The sequence below is a fragment of the Nuphar pumila genome, chromosome 3, assembly GCF_984573655.1.
Source record: "Nuphar pumila chromosome 3, dmNupPumi1.hap1.1, whole genome shotgun sequence".
Lineage (NCBI taxonomy): Eukaryota > Viridiplantae > Streptophyta > Magnoliopsida > Nymphaeales > Nymphaeaceae > Nuphar > Nuphar pumila.
Window position 1 is genome coordinate 8,337,517 of NC_143251.1, and position 22,978 is coordinate 8,360,494.

Genomic DNA, 22,978 nt, shown 5'->3' on the forward strand with positions numbered 1-22,978 from the left:
CGACTTCCCACTGGCCGATGAACCTAAACTTGTTCAGGTTATTAAAACTTAGCCATTCCTTAATACGTTTCCGAAGACGAAGAAGCTTAGCATGGATGCGGATGGCCACCCAAGATCCCGTAGCAGGTTGAGCCCACGATTGACCTACCAACTGCTGAAAGTCTGGCACCCGAAGCCACCATTCCTCAAAGAAGAACCTACGACATGCCTTGAAGCCTGCGCCCCACGAAACAGTCATTTGTCCATGATCGGACATGGTCCGTGGCAGCAGACAAGCAGTGACATCCGGAACTGCGTGAAATAGTTCTGGGGAGAGAAAAACACGATCAAGTATCCGCAAGCAAGGGCGAGACCTCATATTTGACCACGAGAATTTCTCCCCCACATGAGGTACTGAGTAAAGTTGGTTCCGCTGAACAAACTCCTGAAACCCCCTAATGGAGGGGTTGAGAAGAACCGGTAAACTAGAATCCTGCGTGGACAACAGGCAATTGAAATCCCCTCCTAAACACTGAAGAGCTCCAAATGTAACCAGAACTCGATCTAAGTCAGCCCAAAACATTGGTCGCGAAGTAGACACGACAGGACCATACACAAAGGTGAGAACAACATCTTGCAGCGACGACAACAAGTTTGCAGAAAGGGAGATTGAATAAAGACCAATATCTACTATCGCCACCTTAAGAGAAGCTTTCCAAAGAACCAGGATTCCCCCAACAAACCCAATGGACGGTTTAAAAGCATATGCCGCACCTCTCCATAAGAAGGATACCACTGATAATGGAATATCCTCCATTTTGGTTTCACAAATTGCAACGACATCCAGACTTTCATACCTAATCCAATTAGCTAAAAACAACCGCTTACGGGGGCAATTCATGCCTCTAATATTCCAAATACACATCTTCATGATAAATAATCAGACAACACCCTAGTACGCCTTTGCCCAGATTCAGGCAGAGAGAGAGAGAGAGAGAGAGAGAGAGAGAGAGAGAGAGAGAGAGAGCACTAAGGCAACTCAAAACTAAATAAGATTTTTTTCACGTTTTCTCATTATCCATTATGTACAAACCATCAGAAGCCGTAACCAGTAGAGACAATTAACTGAGCATGGTCGGATATCCAGTTTGAAGCATCCTCTTGATCATATCCATTCCGAATGAAGAGTCCGAGGCGCTAGTTATAAGGGAGCATAGAGTCAGCATATCCTCAACATATGATTAAAATATAAAGTTTCCACATCATAAACATATATACTGGGGAAAAAACGTTCTTGAGAGAGAGAGAGATCTAAAACAAGTTCATCTCATTTTATAAATAAAACAAATAATTATTGATTAGATAGACACATGTTTTTGTTAAGACAGCGAAAGCTTGAACAAGGAACAAAGAAAATGACTTCATTCTTTATACTGTCTAGAGCATCTCGCTATAGTGAACCACCACACTGGGATGGAAAAGGGTAAACGCGAAACGGAAAAAGAAAAAGGTGCAATAAAAAGCGGTTATGCATAAAGGGCTTTGTTACAGAGATAAAGGTAAGAACAATAATTAGATCATAGTTCATGCATACATAAACAGAAAAGTGGCATCACTTTAAAGCATTCAAAGCTAATAGCCCAGAGTAGACCCAGAAGCATAAGCTGCGTCTTATTGACTGAAGAAAGATAGACAAAAAAATAGTGTAGACCTAACCTCCCAAGAACAGGAATGTGACAAGTATACAAGGTGACATGCATAAACACCAATGATCACCTACCGCGAGCAGCACAGTCCCATCAGATTAACATGAAAGAAAACCAATCATAGCAATGAAGTTGCAAAAAACATGACCACCAACAATCATAATGGGAACAGATATATCGAAGAGTTACCTTGGGAGTGTAATTTCGTAAGGAAATGAGACACCCTCCAAACTTGGAACAGAAGGAATGTGATCCTTCTTTTCATTAACAAATTTTATAATTTGAAACAACACTTCACGAAGGGATGTCTCTAAAGAAGCACGGTGTGCAGTTCTTTCTTCTGCACTCTCTGTAGTCAAACAAACAGGAAATATGTCAGTTGACATGAAGAACTATCTATTAAATAATTCAACTGAAAAAAAGCCTTGGAACAAAAGGGCATGTCATACCATCTGAATCTCTACGAGTTTTGGCATGGTGAGATTTTCCAGTATGGCATTTTGATGGTACTACATTCATACAAATAAACCACTGCTCCCAATACAAGCGCTCAATTTTGTTACTGAACCATGTCGCCTGTTTGTTTTTTTATCTCATAGAAGGATAGAAATATCTGCATCATTCAAGACAAGTTCATTATAAATCTCCTGCATAAAAGTTAAGTTGGATCAAATCCAATAGTAAGAAAAACAAAAGAAAAAAGGAGACAATTGAAACAAGAAATAGCACCAGCTATGCATTAAAGCAAAAAGAGAACAGGATAAACCCACGACTGAGCTTTCAATGTCCCCCCATCTGTTGATGCTTGTTTGTCATAGAGTCAAGTTGAAAATAATAAAGGATGATGATGATACATAAAAAGAGAGAACAAATGGACAATAGGGAAGGCCATCTTCACAACTGAAGGTCCACTTCATAATATAGCATTCTCAAAGACAATCCTCTACTAGTTAGCTAGTTTTCTGCATGTATGATTCACAATGTTCATGTCATCTCCAACATATAATCCTGTGACTAAATTATTCGGCTTCTTAAGTATAATAATGAAGAATCTGCTAAAGAAACCATGTGCAAAGCTTAAAGGACACAAAAACATGGAGGCAGCCTCCAACAACAAATACGAAGTCTCTGTGAATCTCAAACCATTAGGTTAACTATCACTACTCCCCTTCCATAAGAAAAGACAAAAGACGAAAAAAGAAAAGCAAAAAGGTTTAATGTATGTGCACTACCGCTGTAGACCCAGGTGTCAGGCTTGGTGCAAAAACTTGGTCAAGCCTGCAGATCCCAGGCTGGGAAACATAGCCTCATGTTCACCCCGAGGTTTTCCTGATCAAAGTTGAAAATTGCACTAGACGGCATAACTAGACGGGCCTGTCAATCATTATTTAAGATGCCTATTGATCAATAAATAAGCATTCATTTTCTGAAACTCCTCAGACATATTAACTGAAAGAGACAGAGTCAAGCTTTATGAAAAATGTTGTCAACACTAAAAGTGCATAGCTTCTCATTTCTCAGCAAGCAGCTAAAATTTAGTTATCATTCAGCAAAGCAGCATAATGAAATGAAGGAATTTTGAGAATCCAAAGATTGAAGAAAATTGAAAATGCAATGTAAAGATAACAATAGGACTCACCTGGCTTTTCTTGTTTGGGTGTTTCTCCACCCATGCAATGAACTGATCAATCTTTTCCTCTATCTTCTTTTCCAGGTCGGCATCTCCACATTGTACCTTAATTGACAAGGCAAGGTTACATTATTAAAAAACGCAAAGAAAACCAGACTGTAAATAACACTAACAATAGACATGAGAAAATGACAGACATGAATCATATAACCAGCTACATTAAGACGGGACAAGAAAATGACAACCGTTTCATGAGAAACTCATGGCAAGGGGAATAGATATCTAAGAGATCTTGAAAACCTTTTTTCTTGGAAAAAAACTCGGTAAAAAAAAAAGAGGAATAAGAGCTATTTGGATTAAATTATTTCATGTTCCCATAATTGGAAACATATGTGAAATTCTCAACATATTATAGAAGTATCATGACAACACACAATTTCCTTCCATTTGTGTTGATGCTGATTCAAGGTTGATGTTCAGTTATCCCTACTTCCATGACATAAAATGTATGAGCTGGTGATACTAAAAAATGCACAGTGATATTCTTGGATTTTCAGAATATTGGAAATATTTTCAAAAGAAATAACTGCTCAGGTCAAGAAATTCATGATACACAAACTGATACACGTAGGCTTCCTTGAAATCTAGCTAATTTAATTTTTTTTTAGAGTTCATGATATACACAATACCGTCCAATAGATCTGAAAGCCAGCAACTTTCTTTCTTGCAGCAGTTTACATCACATTTTTTTCCATATATCAGGATGCGAACAAGTAAAATAAATGAACTAGCTTTTAGATCAAGCACACAGAAATGTGCAGGGCAATATGAAACTTACATAAGTAATATCAAAGAGTTCAGAATCAACATCTTTTGGCGGAACAAGCCCTAAAGCTCTATGAAACACAATTGTGTGAAGTATACCTGCAATGGATTTCATACACATTGTCATAACAGAATACTAAACAATGAGAACATACATTAAGTAAAAGCACTCCCCATATATATAGGGCTAATGATGGGACTGACATCGTAAAACTTCTAGGATCTCAACTGCCTCCACCTCCTATAAACACAGATCAAACATTTCATAAAGTATTCCATGCATACAGCATATGAGCACCATTGCAAGAGTCTACAGTAAGAAATAGACAGAAAAGAGAAGAATCAGAAAACTTTAGACATCTAAGACATACTTGCAATAATGCAAAGCGTCTTGTTCATACAGATAGAATAAGCTAAAGTTGCAACTACCGCCTCTTCTCAGACAATTGTTCAACTACCACCATTCTCTTATGAAAGACAAGTACCTGCAATGAATAGAACTTTATGCTAAACATCCCACCAAACCTCTCCCTCAAATAAATATGATTGTGTTCCCAATCAAAGATTCAATTTGACTCATCACTTCTTCTCAAACAACCATTTTTTTATCGCATTCCATGCTAGAAAAGATACACACATTATGACTAAAACTTCCAAGGAGACTTTCCCTCCCACCCTGACGGGCCTGACCCCCCTATCATAAAATCGCAACTTTCCGTACTAATCTTGCTAAGTTTCCCTCTTTTCTGGCGCATCCTTTCATCAACACAACCATCAACCTTTCTATCTACACGAGTGCAGTGTTCAAGCTCTAGACACCGAATGAAAACCAAACACACTGCCGCTGCTTAATATCAACGCCAACTCCAAACATCATTAGTACATGATAAAGCTAATGATCCTATACCATGCCTTCAGAAGTTGGAGATGTCCCCAGTCCCCCCAATGGTATTCCAAGATCCCTTGGCTGGTGCAACTTTTACCAATCCAACTATCACATTTGACTCTACTATGATGATATCGACAACGATAACAACTATCTAAATATAGAAAGGCCTATTACAAATTCAAACCTGGACAAGTAACACATGTATATACTTTAGTCCTCTTTTATTCGTGGAACTCAAAGCCAATTCCGTGGGATCAGAATTTTGTTTTGGCACACGAAACTCCTGTTCTTAAAAAAGAGGGAAGAAGAATCCTTAGCGAAAACAGGATGGTGCTCTTTCTTCAAAAAATTTAGATTATGGGCTTGGTAATTCACAACAAAAGCTTGAATTGCACGGATCAATCACGCTATGCATTGAAATTTATGGGAAGCTTCACATTCCAGTGATGTTAATTGAACCCTAAATTGATTGCTTATATAATCAAATTCATGATTTGGGCTAAGTGTCCGATACACTAGCGATACCAGAATTTCGATTATTACTTTCTTCAGCAATTAAACGTAAGACCATTCACCATTCAACAACCAGGACCAACTTCACCATTCAACAACCAGGACCAACTGGCGAAGACGAACACAAAATCAGAAACTCAAAAAATCCATGGATTTTCGACATCTCGAAATACCCACAAATATAACTCCCAAAACTTCATGAAAGAATGAGAAGAAGAGGAAAAAGAGAAATTGATCCGCGCCGTACCAGTTCTTTAAGATGGCAAACCTCACAATTCATAGCTCCCCACCTCTCTCTAGCGATAAAAAAGCGAGAATTCATGAGAAAAAGGATCAAGTGGAAAATAAAGCGAACTTACCATGGAAATCCAACACGGGGAAAAGCAAATAAGGGAAAATTTTACCCGAGAGAAAGCAAGGGATGGGGAGAATATTCCGGCGGGAATTGAACGGGAATTTAAGGGAAACACGATCTGCGAGAGAGGGGAAAGCGAAGGAGAGCTCTATTCGGCGTTTGGGTCGTTGATTTTTCCCAAGAATTGCAGGCAACTCACTTTTACTTTCCCATTCCATCATGGCATTCCAGACATAAAATAGCCTTAAACTTTCCCATCCAAACACCTTCCCATCAGAAATGCTTGGGACCAAAGGCCTTTCAGGCCCTAAGAAGGGGCGCCAAACGCAACCTTAGATCAAAATAGTTGTTGATGCAAATGGGTCATCGTTTATATGCACACTTGTAACTAGAGGTGGTCACAGCCCAGTAGGTCCACAGCTCAGGCCTGGACCATTAATTTTGGATAGCTCCTCGGTCCAACAACTATATATATATATATATATATATATATATATATATATATATATATATATATATATATATATATATATATAGAAAGAGAGAGAGAGAGAGAGAGAGAGAGAGAGAGAAATATGCTAAACTAAATATGTTAAGTGATTTTTTCTGCTCTTCCAATGTTTTTTTTTTTTTTGACCTCATAAGTGTATTGGGCATGGTCCATTTATGAAGAATCCACACATGGATCATGTGTTTTCCACAAAAAAATGATATTTGGGGCCTCAAAAATTTACAAAGATTTTGGACCGTTAATTTTGTGAACGTTATAAGGTATTGAAATCAAACATTTCAAGACCGATCCCTATAAAATCAAGTATATAAATCACATGAGTACTGTCATAATTTAAAAATAAACCCAAAAAACCTGAAAAACTTATTTAGCATATTTCATTTAGCAATTTCAATTAGCATGGACTCATTACTCTCTCTTACACACACACGCGCATAGGTGATGTTTGAAAAGCCGTGCAATGGCACGATGTGGCGGCGAGGCTGAGAACCATATTTCTATTTGTCTTGTCGATCTTTGAACTTTTGTGTATCTCAGGTAAACTGAGATGTTTTGGATTTAATTTAGAAACTTTGTTTAATTTATGAACAACTGATATGATTTTGGAATGAATATGTTTTTCCTTATAATGTGAGTGGGGGTGGATCCGGTTTTATGTTCTAGTAAAAACTGGATCCAGTTCAATTCAACTTTTCATTTCGGTAACCTGCCCAAGGTTGACCAACTTTTAAAACCAAACTATTTCTATTGTGTTATATAAAAAATAATTTGGGTTGAAATTTTTACATATCTTAAGTTGAAAATTTTGAGGTGTTATGCACACTTAGGCCCTATACAATAGCTATAGGTACGAGGCCCGAGCGTGTGTAACACCTCAAATTTTTTAACTTAAGATATGTAAAAATTTCAACCCAATTTATTTTTTATATAACACAACATAAATAGTTTAGGTTTAAAAGTTAGTAAACCTTGGGCGGGTTATAGAGATGAAAAACTAAACTGGACTGGATCAAGTTCTTATTAGAATATGAAACCAGATCCATCTCCACTCACATTATAAGAAAAAACATATTTCTTCCAAAATCATATCAATTGTTCATAAATTAAACAAGTTTCTGAATTAAATTCAAAACATCTTAGTCTAGCTGAGATACACAAAAGTCCAAAGATCGACAAGACAGACATAAATATGGTTCCCGGCCTCGCCACTACATCGCGTAATTGCACCGCTTCTCAAACATCACCTGTACCCCATGAAACAAGGTCAGACTCTTACGAAAAAGTAAGATAAACCACAATCATGTAGATAATTAATAATACCAAAACATCTATCATATTATGCTAACATGGTCTTATAGTTTAACAACTACATAAGCAAGATGAATGCATAAAGGAAAATAACTATCTACATATATTACAATATGAGATCAACTAGCAATGAATATCATATCATGGAGATCTACTAAAATAGATATAACAATCATTGAGGTCAAATAGTTAGCAGTATTAATATAAACTTTGTTTCTCTTGATTATGCTTTTGGGTATGCAAAGAATGTCTTCATTGTATTTGTTGAGAACACAATGGTGTTTATTATGCTATTTAATAAATGTTGTCATAGTACCTAACAAATTGGGACTCTGCCATAAGTGAGCGCTCTGTGACCGAGAGTTTTCTACAAAGGTTAACTAGATTGCAATCTATACTATTGTAGTAGATGATGTGTATTGCTTTTGGATAACCTCGACCTCCCTAACTTCGAGTGATAGATGGTCTAAAGACGTCATTACTCATAAATCCAAGTCAGTATGACATGTAGATGAAATCTACATGCGAGATTGTCACTCAAAGTTGTATCATTCCACCCTCTTCAATGTAGACCAACACAGTTTGAATGGGTTATTGGGCTATTCTTTACATTCTTAAGGTGGATACCAGTCCATGCCCCTCGATTCATGAGGTGAACAGAGCTCAGTGGCTCAAATACCCCTTTGAGGATAGTATTCATATCATGACATGGTTTGTTGGTATGGCCAAACAGGGTTCGAACCCCGATTTGATGAGACTTGGCCTGATCCGATTTAATTCTTGATCAATTAAAAGGAAAAAATTATATATGGGAAACAAAGTGAATAATGAAACGAAATAAGTAAACATACATATTTAGTTCTACGTATTGCATAAGTAAGCTTTAATTAACATACTTATGTTGAAATCCATATGTATAGGTATATATGTTTATGCATTCATGATCAGATGAAGTATATGATAAAAAAATGCATATACGATGATGTCATAAAATTTACATATTATATCATGAAACAAATACATTGTAGATAATGGTGCATGTCTTAAGCAATAAAGTATGATATGATGACGTACCTTATGAAAGGTACACATAAATAAGTTATGCCATAGAGTAGATATAAAATGCTATGGTAGTTAAGTAGCATAACTTGATAATCACGAAATGAATGCATACATGAATATGCCATGAGATATATATATGACATAACATGAACAATTTACATTATAATTTTGAATAACATGACGTGAAGATGTACACTACAAATGTAATGCTTGTTTGATCTTGTTCCTAAATGCATTGTGCCATGGATTCGATGTAACTTTCTATGGTTATTTGAAAAGCGTGATACAATGATGCACATCATGAGTTAAATGCAAACATGAGTATGCTATATGTTAAATATGCCATGATATGAGATGATGTATGTTCATCATATTAATACTCCTTGAATAAGAAACCTCATGAATATCATTGCCTACATGTGTGGATTTTTCTGTTATGAATATTAATCTTGCAATATATAGCTGGTTGCATATGAGTTCGAGTGGGATATAAACCCACAGAGTACGAGAAGAAGTCTCACACCTCTCATGCATACATCCACACTAAAAGATTGTTGTTATTGCCTTCACAGGCAAGGTGCTCATATGGGCTAAAAGCGCTAGACCACATGATTTTTATTTTAGAAATCCTTAGGTAATTTTCATATTGAATCCTCAATTAAATCCAACTTCAATTAGATCCGATTCAACCCAAGCTTAATTTATTTAATACTTAATATTTGTCTTCATCAACTATAGTTTACTTAATTCATCTAGTTAATACTTATGCTTGAAGGTTAAAATCAAAACCCGTGTGTGGATGAAGGCGGGGATGGACTTACTCTTTCTCCCGCCCCGCCCTGCCCCCATCCCATCCCCAATCCTTCTAAGGGATGGCAATGAACCAAGAGGACTCGCCCCCATTTGAACCGGGGATGGAGGTTAAAATCCAAACCCACGCGGGGATGGAGACAGTGATAGAGTTCCAGATTTTGAGACGGGGTGGGGGTGGAGACCTTGTCCCCCGCCCCCACCCATTGCCATCCCTACATACAGGGGTGTCAACGGGTCAGGTTTGGTTCAAACCTAGGTGAAACCAGACCTCGTCTCTATTTTTGGGTACGGTATCGGGTCTAATCAGACTCATTATAATAGAAACCATACCCAGACCTGATGAAAACTACATGAACCACTCCGGCCATACCCGATAAAATAATATTTTTTTATCATTTTTACATTGAAAAATTATGGATCTTAATAGGATTGGTTCCAATTCTGGTATAAATTTTCACAAACTATACTCGGATCCTTGTATTAATCGGACCTTCAGGTATGAACCTGGGTCTTAATTGAGTCTTCTTAAGAGCAGTCAAATTTTGAAAGAAAGAAAATATTTACTGTTCCGGGATCCCATGGTTGGAATTCATACAGAGAAGTTTTTTTTTATCAAATCGGCTCTTATGGATGTGTCTGTCTATCATGGACAAAATAAAATAAATTCATCTTTGAATCATATTTTATCCACATAAAAATATTATGTTCTGAATGTTGAAATTTCAATTTATAGTAGATGGTTGATTTTTAACCATAAAAATACATGATCCAAGTGGTGGTTTCTATTAAATCAATGCAAAAAAAAAAAATTATAAATTTTCAAGGGGTTTCTTAGCCACGAGTGTAACAAGCAATTTCCCTTTTGAAACAGCTCCAACCGTGCATTATGAACTAATCCAAACCAAAAAATCGGAAACTATAGGAGTTCAGTTTCAGGAATTTAATTTCTAGAATTAGATCCAACCCAATTCTCCGAATCCAAACCATTAGACTTTCTCATAAACAAACCATGCTGAGGTCACATCCATTGGATAGATCTCATACTTTATTACTTTTGGCCAGAGACTTTCACGTACCAAATATAATCCCGATATCAGATCCAATAGCACCATACAAATCATGGATCCGATTTTAAACATATTCCGTCGGATCTATTTCATGTTTGGATTCCGGCTTACTGCTTAAAACTTAGATTCATACCGGACCAACATTTGTCTGAACCATATCTTGTCTGTTCTCACCTCTGCTAAACCCTAACTTAACCCGGATGATCCAGATCCATATAAAAACATATGCCCATTCGGGTCTAGGACGGCTCCCATAGTCACGATCCGGATCCGATCAATCCAAAACCCATCGCATCCCACCGTCAACCATAATTGGCAGCTGATCACCCACGCATGCGCGCACGCTCAGGCCCCGTACCGCTGCTGTCTGTGCGAGTGGTCTCGCCGGTCCCCGCCGGAAATCTGATCGGAGAAAGAAAGAGAGAGGGGGAGATGGTGGCGTGGTTGCTCCTTCTCTTTCTCGTGGCGACGGCGACGGCGTCGATCGCCCTCCCGCCGGCTTCGAACTCGACGGCCGGATCCTTCCCATCGCCGACGGCGACCCTCGAGCCCTCCCCTTCTCCTCCTCATCTCCTGAGGGTACGGAAGAAACCGCACTCGTTTTTACTGTCTAATCAGCAACAAAATCGCGATTTTTTGTTGTGTCGTCCCCCGAGAATCTCGATTCGTGTTTTTCTAATCGGCTCTTCTGAAAACCCTAGATCGTTTTCTTAGTTCTTTTCAAGGAAAACCCGAGTTTTCATCGGTTTTTCGTTGTTTGGCTTGATAAAATCACGTTCTATGTTCGAATTTTTTGATCGATTGCGTTTCTGTGCGCATATTTCTTTGCTTGATTTCTTATTTTCTGTTTGGAGTTTATCATCTCCTCGGTTATACTAATATCTTTTGGAGTTTCAGCTTGCTTCAATTACAATTAGTTTCGTGAAAGGGAAAATGCTAACGGATTCATTTACTCTGGCTTGAAATCGCTGTATTTGTTGAGTAATTTTTTGTGTATTCGTCGGTCGGGCTAATTGTATGACGATATACAGGAAATTTTGAGGGCGATCTCGATCAAGGAAAAATGGGGAGCGGAAGACACGAGCTTCTCCGATATCAAGATCAGGAACACTAGAACTGGTGTGTCTCGGCGATATGAATTCTACCTTCGGGTTGGGCAGACCGTCATGGCGATCAAATTCGCCGATGAAGTTGCGTCGTGGAAGCGGTCGCAGAGAAAGTGGTCGACATTGCGATCCGGATCGGGTTTTCTTGATCTGGTTGGTTCGAAGCCTGTGCTGGAATCTCTGGAGTTCGAGGGTCCACTTGAATTAGCCATCACGGGAGAAGATGAAGTGCCTCTGATTCTTCCGGTAAGTTTTACTTGTCCTTTCCACAAACTTTCTTTGGTTGAAAAAAATTGTGAAGAAATCTGTTTAACTGGAAGGAACAATTGAATGCACTTCATTATACGCATGTTAGTATGCAACACTGCATAGGATTTTTTTTTATAGTTGGCAACTTTGTTCTTATCATTTTGTATATATTACAATCATGTATTTTTAAGAAAAAAATTATCTGATTCACAATTTAAATTAGCAAGCTTTGCGGGGTTTTGCAGTGTTAACTAGAGGGTGTTTGATTGAACACACCCAGTAGTCCAGGAAAATGAGATAAGTTGGAATATTGAATTTGTCCTCATAATGATATCCAAACTAATTTTGATTTGGGCGATGAATAATTTGATGACCCAATTCTAAATGAGCTTGTGTACTGCAAAAAAGAAGGTTCTTGTTTATATATATATAGGCAAGCTAGCGGTGTAGCTCCTGTGGGATTCGAACCTGAGGCCCCTCAGTTTTGATAGTGTAACTATAACGTCTAGAGGATAGAAAGTTATGTCCCGGTTTGGCTAGATGCAACTTTTGAAAGTGATTGCAGGGTAGTTAATTGCAAAATGGCTGCATATTGCTTGCCTTGCACAATAAAAACTTTCCTCCATCTTTTTTGTTCCATCTGTATCGAATAAATAAATAAGGGAGTTTCAATGTAGGAGACAAGTACAACTTGATTTTATGGCTAGGTTTGCGTGTAGTAGTAAGTTCTCTTAATTTGATTAGATTCTACATAGAACAGGTGGCAGGTTTCATACATTATCCAAGTTACAGTAGCTAACTGTTTTTACAATAAAAACCAAAATTCCTTATTTCAACTGAAGAAACATACCAATGCTTATAAAGAAACATTTTCAATCTTTCTTAGCCTTCTTGAATTAACACCTCTCTCTCTCTCTGTGTGTGTGTTCATATGCACAGTGGTATACAAGCATAACCTCTCCTGATGCCTTTATTTTGCCAAACAACCCTAACAACTTCCATTATTAAGTGCCACACAAATTGCACAGCAGTTTATTCTCTTATGATGTTTGTATTAAGAACAGCACATTTATGCTGAGTCATTGATTTAGATAGGGGATTCTCACAAAATTAAATGATTCTGGTGAACAGGCAACTGTGTCAATAAGAATATTGTTGTAGATCTCGCTGAATTATTTGTTTATTTACCCAGATTTTAGGAATATTATTAGATTTCAGTGTTTCTTTACTTGATTTTCGGTGGTTGCACCAGCCGATTGCATGGACAATGGTAACAGTCTAGTTTCCAAACATACAAATAAGTGTAAGAATTGGCCATATCTTCCTGAGCTATAATCCTTTTCATCATTTGCAGAAGATGACTATCAAGCCCTAAATTCAATACTATGTGAGGAGAGAAATTTGGTAGAAAAAGGTTGATGAAGAAATTCGAGAATGGGCTGTGAACACCATATATATACATCAAGAACACAAAACTATGTGCGAAGTCCACATATGCCACTAGGGTACAGAAAATACAATTCTTGTTTCCCCGATCAGTGTACATAAATGAAATATGACAGTAAAGAACATGGATTCACATAGTAGAGATCATCAATCTGTTTAGAAAACATTGGCAGCATTGTAAAAGAACGATGCTGGCTGACAGTTTAAACCTCCAAATAAATGTTAACTTTCTGTACATATAGGGATGTCAAGGGATCGGGTTTGGGTCGGATATCCGACCGAACCGAACATGATTAATTGGGTTTGGTACAAAAAAATTGAATCCAATTAAGAAATCGAGTCGGATTGAGTTTTGTACAATTGAATTTGGATTCGGAGTCGGTTTTTTACCGTGATCTGATCGGATTCTCAAGGGCACTGCCATTCATATATATTTTCAATAAAAAGGAGACACCAATGAAAGTTCATGAGTCATTGACTGTTAGTGCATTGTTAGGTGAAAATGTCTTTATTACTGTTGTCAAAGACGCATTTGTGGAAAATGTCACTGGAAGCTGAAATGAGATGCGCATGTTCATAAAGATTTCAAGCGTGACTAATAGGCGTTTTGGGGAACTGAATGAGAATCACATAAAACTTCCCATGGAGCAAAAGATACAGCCCAGTTGGAGTTGTGAGAACTATATTCAAAATTGCAACTCACCACGGCCACTTTGAATAACTGTGGCTTGTGCTACCAGTTTGTAATGTGTGTGTGTAGTCCTTTTCACAGTATGGTGTCTGATAAAGTCCAGAAAATCACAGGTCGTGTTATTTGCTAGGAATTTCAGATATTTTGAGTAACGAGTATTATAGATGACCCAAATCTGTCCTTTTCTTGCAAAAATTTTCAATGGTTTTGTGTTACTGAAAATTTCAAGTCTTTCATGTTCGATATTATTGAGTTTCTTATTTCAGTAGTGTAATATTCTTCAAATTAAAATCAGTTCCTTTGATTTTCATTTTTTGTTGGTCTGGTGTTCAGATGAACACCACTTTGACAGGTTTTAAGCGCCTTCTTGTTGGGGAAGGAATTACTGTATCGATACAAGGTGCTCAACAAGTGAGCCTGGTTCATCCGTTCAACTTTGGCATGCCATTCAATGGAGGCTTCTTTTCTGCTGAAGATCAAAACAGTTGGCTCTGGTCCTTGGGATACTATGCTTCGTGCATTTCTTTACTTCACCTGCAGATTGTAAGACCATCCTCCCTCTTCGCTTATAAGACCTTATATACCAAGGGTCACATTCGAACAGCATTTTTGTCTCAAGATACAGTTGAGCTTGTATCAGAGAAGTGCTACACCGGGCAGCCACACAATGGCTTAAGGCAACCTACTCAAACTCTCAAGTCAAGGCTGGTTTTGCTGGACAAAGTGCTGAGGAGTTTTCTTGGTGACAGAGACTACCGGAAAGGTGGTTTTAGGGTATGGAAAGCGAAAATAGCAGCATCTTCCTTAGTTCGGTTTGAGTTGGAACTGGAAAAAGAGGTGGGCAGTGATGACAAGTTCCTAGATTCACTCCCGGCTTGGAGAACCAGGCCAAGAACAAGGCGCATTTGGTTTGATGTCATAGCAAGAGTTGAACAGGATCAGCTGAAACCGGTGATAATTAAGAAGTTGAGACCATTTGTTGGAGTGGAATCTGTTTCATGGAGTAGTTTGTTGTCCAATGAATCATTAAGCAGGTTTTCTTCTGTCAGGGTTTCTCAAGAGTCTTTAACATTAAACGTGAAGTGGTAGTCTTGTGGCGTGCTCCACAGAATTCACGATGGTACTTGACATGAAGTGACGGTAAAAATGATCTGTTGTCATATAAGTTTTCTGCTTTCCTGGAAACAGAATGTGGTTGAGAAGAGATGCTAAGGAAGCAATGAGGTCTGACGGAAAGAACAACCCAATCCGTTTCATGGAAGTGATGTTAGTCTCTTGTAAATGAAAGCCATTAGAAGTGATGAAAAACTTTTATTTCTTGTTGGGTGGTGATGGAGAATGTAATTCATTTAGTTAAAGCTTTGCTGTCAAAGAGTCTTCAATGGCTGTCTGTATTTGGGATAAATAAGTAGGCTTGCACTCTGATAGCTGAAAACAAAATTAGAAATGGAAAAACAGTGTTTGGAGTTCTCAAGTGCTCATGGTTGGGTTACTACCCTGCCCTATGAGTGATCTCCAGCATCCCAAAAATGAAAAAGAAAGGGTTATGGTGTTGTACTTTATCAGCTAAAAGTAAAGAGGCGTTGCCTGTAATAGTTATCTGCTGTAGAGTCGTTACTAGTTAACAGTCGGTCATAATTTTTCTGTGTTGGGGGCGGGCAGAGGGGTTTTGTGATGGAATGGTTTCTGAGCACCAGCTTGCTTGTTGGTTTCATGCTTGGCAGGGTTCGGGTCAGATCCAGTTAGGTCCTTTAAACTCGGATTGTAAACGGTCTGGGCCGAGTCGGGTACCCAACCCAATCTCCACCCCTAGTTAGGTATCGAATGGATTTTGAATTTCTCTTTACTTTGTATCTTGAAGATCGGACTAAAAGGAAAAAAGAGGAGCTGGATTTGAATTCAGCAGTTAAGCAAAAAGGTAAAGATTTAGGGTACGTTCTATTATTTCCCTTCTCGGGTTGAGGAGATCTGATAGGCTACAGTTTCAAACTAGCTAGACTTGAAATCCTGTGCTTTATGAGAAAGTGTGGGACAGGGTGGAGAGAGTGAAAGAGAAACATGAATAGGAAATTTGTCTCTGGGCCAACTCTTCTGCCTCAGGCCAGATATTCATGGGGTATGGAAATATTTTCTGAAGGATCTTGTGTTAAAAAATACCAGGGATTTGCCGTTGCCTCATAGGATGTGTAGTTAAGAAAGCTTCTCAACGGTAATTTTAGCATGTTCAAATTTGGCTCTTATAGGAAAGGAAATGACCGTTGGTTAGGACTTAGGAGGACCCAATAGAGATTATATTTTAGGGTTTCTTGTGAGCGAGGGTGTTTTTCTCTCTTTTTCTGAGAGTAGATAAAGAGTTTTTTTATAAGGCTTTTAAGAAAAAAGCTGCGTGATTACTCTTTTGGCTCTTTGCTTGAAAAGTACCAAGTTCTACTTTTGATGAGGTGTAGAAATTATTTACAGTTTTTATTTTGGCATTTTGATCTCTTATTTTGGAACCTATTATGATGAATAACCGCTCCGTTCTAAGATGATTTAACACTGGTTCATCTTTTGTATCTTGTATAATTTGATACATAATAAAATGTTATTGTTGTTAGTGTTCTTGGGAACGCAGTAACACATTTTCGTGAACCATTTAAGCTTGCGTTCCTTTGATGGTTTGTTTCTCTCTTATTATGCATTGTTGGTGAATGTGAAACTGTTGTAATCCCATTCCTTGTTTTTCATATACCATTTGCATCCTCTACAAAATAGTTGCTCAATTTCAATTTGTGCTTCCAGACTCTTGAAATCAAGCCATTTTATTCATGTTATACCGTGTGTGTGTGTGTGTGTGTGTGTTTTAGAGAAAATGTTATACCATGTGTCGGTGCTAAACAAACAGCAGATCACACATGAAGTTGTTTTGCATTGACACTAACAAGCTTTATAAATAGAGTTTCATCTTCTTTCAGTAGCTATGGGGTTTCAGCGATATGGAGGAGGTGATGGCAAAGGTCAAGAGGCTTTGAGAACATGGGCATGTGATCAGCACCTTCAATCTCCAGTACCACCTGATCCACCGGGCTCTTCCCTATCATCCAACACTGGAAACTCGCCGTGTACGCCCATAGTTCACCTCGGAAATGAAATTCTGGCTGGAAAGATCTCTGTAAAATGGTGCTACTCTCTTCAGTATTGCTGCCAAAGTGTAGTCCTGCAGAGCCCCAGAAACCATTAGGAGACTAATATTTTGAACCAGTGGTCCAAATGGATTTAGCTTGATATCTAGTATGCCTTGGTTGGGTCCAAATGGATTTAGCTTGATATCTTAAGGCTGTCAATGGGTAGGGTACCGGGCCGACTACCTGAATAGTCGGAACTGCATGGGACCATGCGGCTGTCATGCATTATTTGGTTGGCCCAGTTAGCACATGGGTTAGGTGGTCCAGTTAAAAATTCAATATCAAGCCGATGACACCAACTGCCAATACTTAAAAAGTTAAATCCAACATCCTGGGAGGAGAGCTCATCGGGTTAACTGATCCAATATGTGGCCCAGCCAATCACATGACAGTATTTTTAGTGGAGCCTCCATTTTATTTCTGTGAAGCCCATGGAATGCTGTCGTGTGATTGGCTGGGGGCACATAAGGGATCAGTTAAGAGATCCTGGATCCCCTCTACAGTTCAGTAGGCCACCTCCATGTGCATGACAACCAACTTGGGATACCTCCAGAACCCAATTACACCAAGAGATTTAATGTTGTCCTGAATTTTGATGCTAATAACAGATCAACAGAGAAAAGGTCATGGTTAACTTGTTTGTACCTATCACTAAACGTCAACCTTTTGTGCACTCCAGACACGGATCTGACTTTAAGGTACTGTACTGGGTCTGATCAGGTCCATCATAAGAAAAAAAATCCCTGGGTCTTACAAAGATTACATGAACCAGACCTGGTCAGTACCCCATAAAATAACATGTTTATCTTCTTTACATTGCAATGCCAGATGGGTGGCTGTCAAGCAGTTCGCTGCAGCGACGCTGCATTTGCATATAAAGGAAAAATGATCACACCTCATCATGCCCTGTTTAACCATGAACTTACTGCCTTATTCCAGATCTTTGGCTTTGTTTTTGCTTATCTACTCCTTTCCATTTAACCTTATTATTATTATTATTGATGTGATCAGAGAGAGAGAGAGAGAGAGAGAGAGAGAGAGAGAGAGAGAGAGAGAGAGAGAGAGAGAGGGCTCCAACCTTCTCATGAACAAAACTGCTTGAAACCAAACCATTTTATTTTATGCTGCACCCATACAAAAGGAGTTTTCATTTTCATTAATTCAGTAGCTCGGGGGTTTCAGCAATGCGGAGGAGGTGATGGCAGAGGTCGAGAAGCTTTGAGAACATGGCCATGTGATCAGCACCCTCAATCTCCACCACCTGATCCACAGGGTTGATCTCTATCATCCAACGTTGGAAACTCTCCTTCATTATTTGGTCATCTTTGCACACCACGTAAGCTTGCCTTGTACGCCCATAGTTCACCTCGGAAACGAAATTCTGGCTGGAAAGATCTTCTCTGTAACATGGTGCTGCTCTCTTCAGCATTACTGCCAAAGTGTAGTCCTGCAGAGTCCCAGAAACCATTAGGAGCCTAATATTTTGAACCACTTTGGTCCAAATGGATTTAGCTTGATATCTAGTATGCTTTGGTTGGATCCACGTTTAAGAGTGTCAACCACTGTTAACCGAAAATATGTGAACTTTTGTGTGAACCAAAATTTTCATGAGCTTTTTTGAGTTATTTATTTACTTTTTTGGTAATAATTCTAACCGTATGGATGCCATCTGCATGTTCTCTTTTTATAAGAACCGGCTTTTGAACCATCCGATTGCAACGAGTAAATGAGATTTTTTAAAGATTTAAATCAACGGTTCAGAATTCTTGTAAAATATTTAAGCATTCAAAAGTTGTGTTTTTTCTTTGAAAAGCACGATACAACACTTGATTTCTAGCAAATGGACCATGCAAAAAACATCTGTAAGGTTTGTTTTGCGAAAAAAATGCCCAATTCACACCATTTGTGGTTCACTAGTTGAGAGAGCTAGAAAAAATTCACTGAACCCAATCCCAGTGTAAATGGTGCAGTAGGGTTCCAGTTCAAAACCATTTTTTTTATGTCAAAGGAAACCCTCATCAAGAACCAGGTCACTTAATGAGCCTACCTCCCTGCAAAGTAGTGCTAAGAAAGCAGCGAGCAAGAGGATATCAGGTGATACCAAACAAACGAGACAGGAGTTACGTGGCTCGGCCAATTGACCTACGTCCACGGGCAAAGCAGAAGGATACTCTCTTATTATTTTACAGAACCCATGTACAGAGATTAAATACATGTGTTGAGGATGAAAAAGAGGAAAACCGGATAGGTATATAGAAACCGTTCAACAGAATCAGCAACTACCAAAAAGGCTCAGGGGATAACAGGTAAAGAAAAAAAAAAACGGTTGATGGGTGAGGGTAACAATGGATTTGGATGGGGCGATCCAGCAGGGATACGATCTTGCACTATGAGCAAGGATACGATTTTCCAATACTCCCCCTCAAGTTGAGCGGCAAATATCTATTTGCTCCAACTTGCTAACGTTCAGACGATGTTTTTTCCGAGCAAGGGCTTTAGTGAAGATATCAGCAACTTGGTCTTCACTTCGAACATGAGGGGTCCAGATTTCCTTCTTTTGAATCTTCTCACGAATGAAGTGGCAATCAACTTTTATATGTTTGGTTCTTTAGGGAAAAACAGGATTGGCGCTTATATATATGGCTGCTTGATTATCACATTGCAGCTCCATGGACGAGTTAACTTCAAATCCCATATCCAGTAACAATGCTTTTACTCAGGTAAGTTCACAGGCACATAATGTCATTGCTCTATATTCGGCCTCCGCACTGGATCATGCAACAACGTGCTGTTTTTTATTTTTCCGTATGACTAGGTTGCTTTCAACCATGATACAATACCCTGAAGTGGATCTTTGATCATTCGGATCTCCTGCCCAGTCCACATCAGTGTTTCCAATCACAGTGAATAATTGACTTCTTTTTAACAGAATGCCCTTTCCAGGAGTCCCCTTAACGTACTTTAAGATTCTATGAGCAACTTCAAGGTGAACGGTGTGAGGTTGATGCATGAATTGGCTAATGGTACTGACAGCATAAGTAATTAATGCCAGGTTTGGTCATAGTCAGATAAATGAGACGCCCAATGAGTCTATGGAAACTCGTCTTATCCTCAAGAGGTTGCCCTTCTTCTTTTCAAATCTTGTGGTTTTGATCCATATATAGGGGTGTCGACATGCTTAGAGTCAAGCATATTGGTTTCTTTGAGGAGATCAAGAGTGTACTTTCTCTGACAAATAAATATCCCTTCCGTAGATTGTGCAACTTCAACTCCTAGGAAGTAACGAAGCTTGTCCAAGTCCTTTATCTCGAACCTTTGATGAAGAAACTCTTTAACATGTTTCATGAATAATTCATCATCCCCTGTGAGAATAATATCATCCATATAAGCCAAAAAAATGGTAGTATCAGTATCCTTATGAGCAACAAAGATCGAGTAATCACTAGTGCTTTTTTTAAAACCAATTTCTCTGAGAGCTTGACTAAGCTTGGAGAACCAAGCTCGCGAGGACTGTTTGAGACCATAAATGGCCTTTTTCAATTTACAGGCCATACCTTCTTCCCATCTACAACCAGGAGGCAACTCCATGTAAACTTCTTCTTCTAACTCACCATGTAAGAAGGCATTTTTAACATCGAGTTGATGAATTTGCCAATTTTTGTTGGCAGCAATAGAAAAAAGAATTCGTGTAGAATTCATCTTGACAATCGGGGCAAAGGTCTTGTTATAATTGATTCCCTCAGTTTGGGTATAACCCTTAGCAACGAATCTGTCTTTATATCTCTCAACAGTCCCATCATTATGGTGCTTAATTTTATAGACCCAACAACATCCAACAGGTTTTTTTTCCTTCGGGCAATGCGACAACTTCCCAAGTCTTATTCTTCTTAAGGGCTTCGAGCTCCTCTATCATGGTTTTTCTCCAACTGGGGTCAGTTCTGGATTCTTGGTAGGAGTTGGGTTCACGAAGGGAATATATTTTGGCAAGAGTGGCAACATAGCTTGGTGAGAAATGATCAAGGTTGAGGTATTTTTTAATAGGATAAGGAGTGGATGTTGAAGCACTATAGGTGTAAAAATCCTTGAGTCAAGTGGAAGGTATGGACACGCGAGTGCTTCGTCTGGGCTCGATTTGGTTTGATGGTGAAATGGAGTCCAAGGGATCAGTATTAAGGGTTTCACTATTGGGAACGACGTCAGCAACACTATGAGTGTCAACATTATGGGAATCAAGTTCAGAACGACCATTGGTATTAGGCGGCTTAAGGAAGGTAAGGATGTCATCTAACGGCTGAATGTTGGGTAGTGTTAGATTGTATTGATTCCAATATGATCTACACTCCCCCTTACCATGACCGGGTTCAAAGAAGGCTTCTCTTTCAAAGAATCTCACATCTCTAGATATGTATACTTTGGAACTTTCAGATTCAAGACACTTGTAGCCCTTTTTGATGTTGGAATATCCTAAAAATATGCGCTTAAGGGTTTGCTTTTCAAACTTATTTCTCAACTCTGCTTGAATATGTACATAACATTTACATCCAAAGACTCGAGTATGAGATAGGGATATTGGCTTATTAATGAGCACTTTCATAGGGATCTTATCCTGAATATTGTTGTTGGGCAGACAATTTATTATATAACAAGCAGTGGCAATAGCCTCCGTCCAATAAATAGAGGCGCATTCATGTGAAACATCAATGACCAGGCTACATTAAGGAGGTGCCTATTTTTGTGCTCTGCCACTCCATTCTGCTGGGGCGTCCCAGCACAAAAATTTTGAGGAATAATACCATGTTCTTCCATAAATTTTTTTATAATGAGGTTGATGTATTCACCACCATTGTCTGAGTGCACCTTTTTAATTTTGCCATCGTACTGCACTTGGACCATACAATAGAAGTTTTTGAAAATTTCAGGAACTTCATTCTTCCTTTTTAAAAAATAGATCCATGTCACTCGAAACTTATCATCAATAAACGTAATATAGTATTTGTAACCCATGTAAGAGTCAATGGGTGCAGGGCCCCGAACGTCGGTATGAACCAAATCAAAAAACATGACATGTGTACTTTCAAATAATTGAAAAGGCAGCCTAGTAGATTTAGCAAACTCACAAGCATCACAAACATGCATCATCAAAGGTAAAACAGGAAATAAACTATGCACCATACGGTTAGATGGGTGCCCAAGTCTAAAATGCCATAAATCAACCATGTTTTCTCGAATTTGGCAAGCAACCATTCTTCTGTCAGGTGGATCAAGAATGTATAGCCCATTGCATTCATATCCTCTACCAATCTCCTTCCTCGTCAGGGTGTCATGAAAAGCAACACCTTTAGAAGAAAAAACAACAATGTAATTTAGATCTTTAGTGATCTTGTTGACGAACATTAAACTTGAAGGAAAACTTGGCACATATAAAACGTCCGATGGTTTATCATGGTGCAAAAAATGTGAAGTTCTGATTCCTTGAACAGGAACCGATGTACCATCGGCTATAAACACGGGTCTATTAAGGGATAATTCAATATCAGTAGCATGTTTAAGCCTGCCCGTCATGTGATTGGTGGCTCCCGTGTCAACTATCCATCCCTGGTGTTCTTTTCCAGTAAGAAGGGAAAGATAGTTACCTGTAGGGACATCCTTATCAATGGTTTGTAG

General features: G+C 38.6%; 1 protein-coding gene and 1 pseudogene across 2 annotated transcripts; one reads left to right on the plus strand and one right to left on the minus strand.

Annotated features, from left to right (window-relative positions):
- Positions 1-1,041: 1,041 nt before the first annotated feature.
- On the minus strand, positions 1,042-4,604 carry LOC149841844 (autophagy-related protein 101-like; annotated as a pseudogene). Its single transcript, XR_016430968.1, has 8 exons — positions 4,570-4,604; positions 4,426-4,450; positions 4,345-4,381; positions 4,154-4,239; positions 3,325-3,420; positions 2,135-2,298; positions 1,875-2,034; positions 1,042-1,176 (listed from the first exon to the last, which is right to left on the minus strand). The product of XR_016430968.1 is annotated as an autophagy-related protein 101-like (transcript).
- Positions 4,605-10,999: 6,395 nt separating this feature from the next.
- On the plus strand, positions 11,000-15,540 carry LOC149841845 (protein TUNICAMYCIN INDUCED 1-like). Its single transcript, XM_090001186.1, has 3 exons — positions 11,000-11,237; positions 11,690-12,010; positions 14,484-15,540. The coding sequence occupies exons 1-3, from the start codon at positions 11,091-11,093 to the stop codon at positions 15,237-15,239; spliced, it is 1,224 nt and encodes a 407-aa protein (XP_089857312.1). The 5' UTR covers positions 11,000-11,090; the 3' UTR covers positions 15,240-15,540.
- The last annotated feature ends 7,438 nt before the right edge of the window (positions 15,541-22,978 follow it).

What these genes read in the sequence shown, in the direction of transcription:
- LOC149841845 (XM_090001186.1), top strand. Translation starts at nt 11,091, where the DNA reads ATGGTGGCGTGGTTGCTCCTTCTCTTTCTCGTGGCGACGGCGACGGCG. An exon ending in CTCCTCCTCATCTCCTGAGG is followed by an intron (nt 11,238 to 11,689) that starts GTACGGAAGAAA and finishes GACGATATACAG; the next exon opens with GAAATTTTGAGGGCGATCTC. An exon ending in AAGTGCCTCTGATTCTTCCG is followed by an intron (nt 12,011 to 14,483) that starts GTAAGTTTTACT and finishes TCTGGTGTTCAG; the next exon opens with ATGAACACCACTTTGACAGG.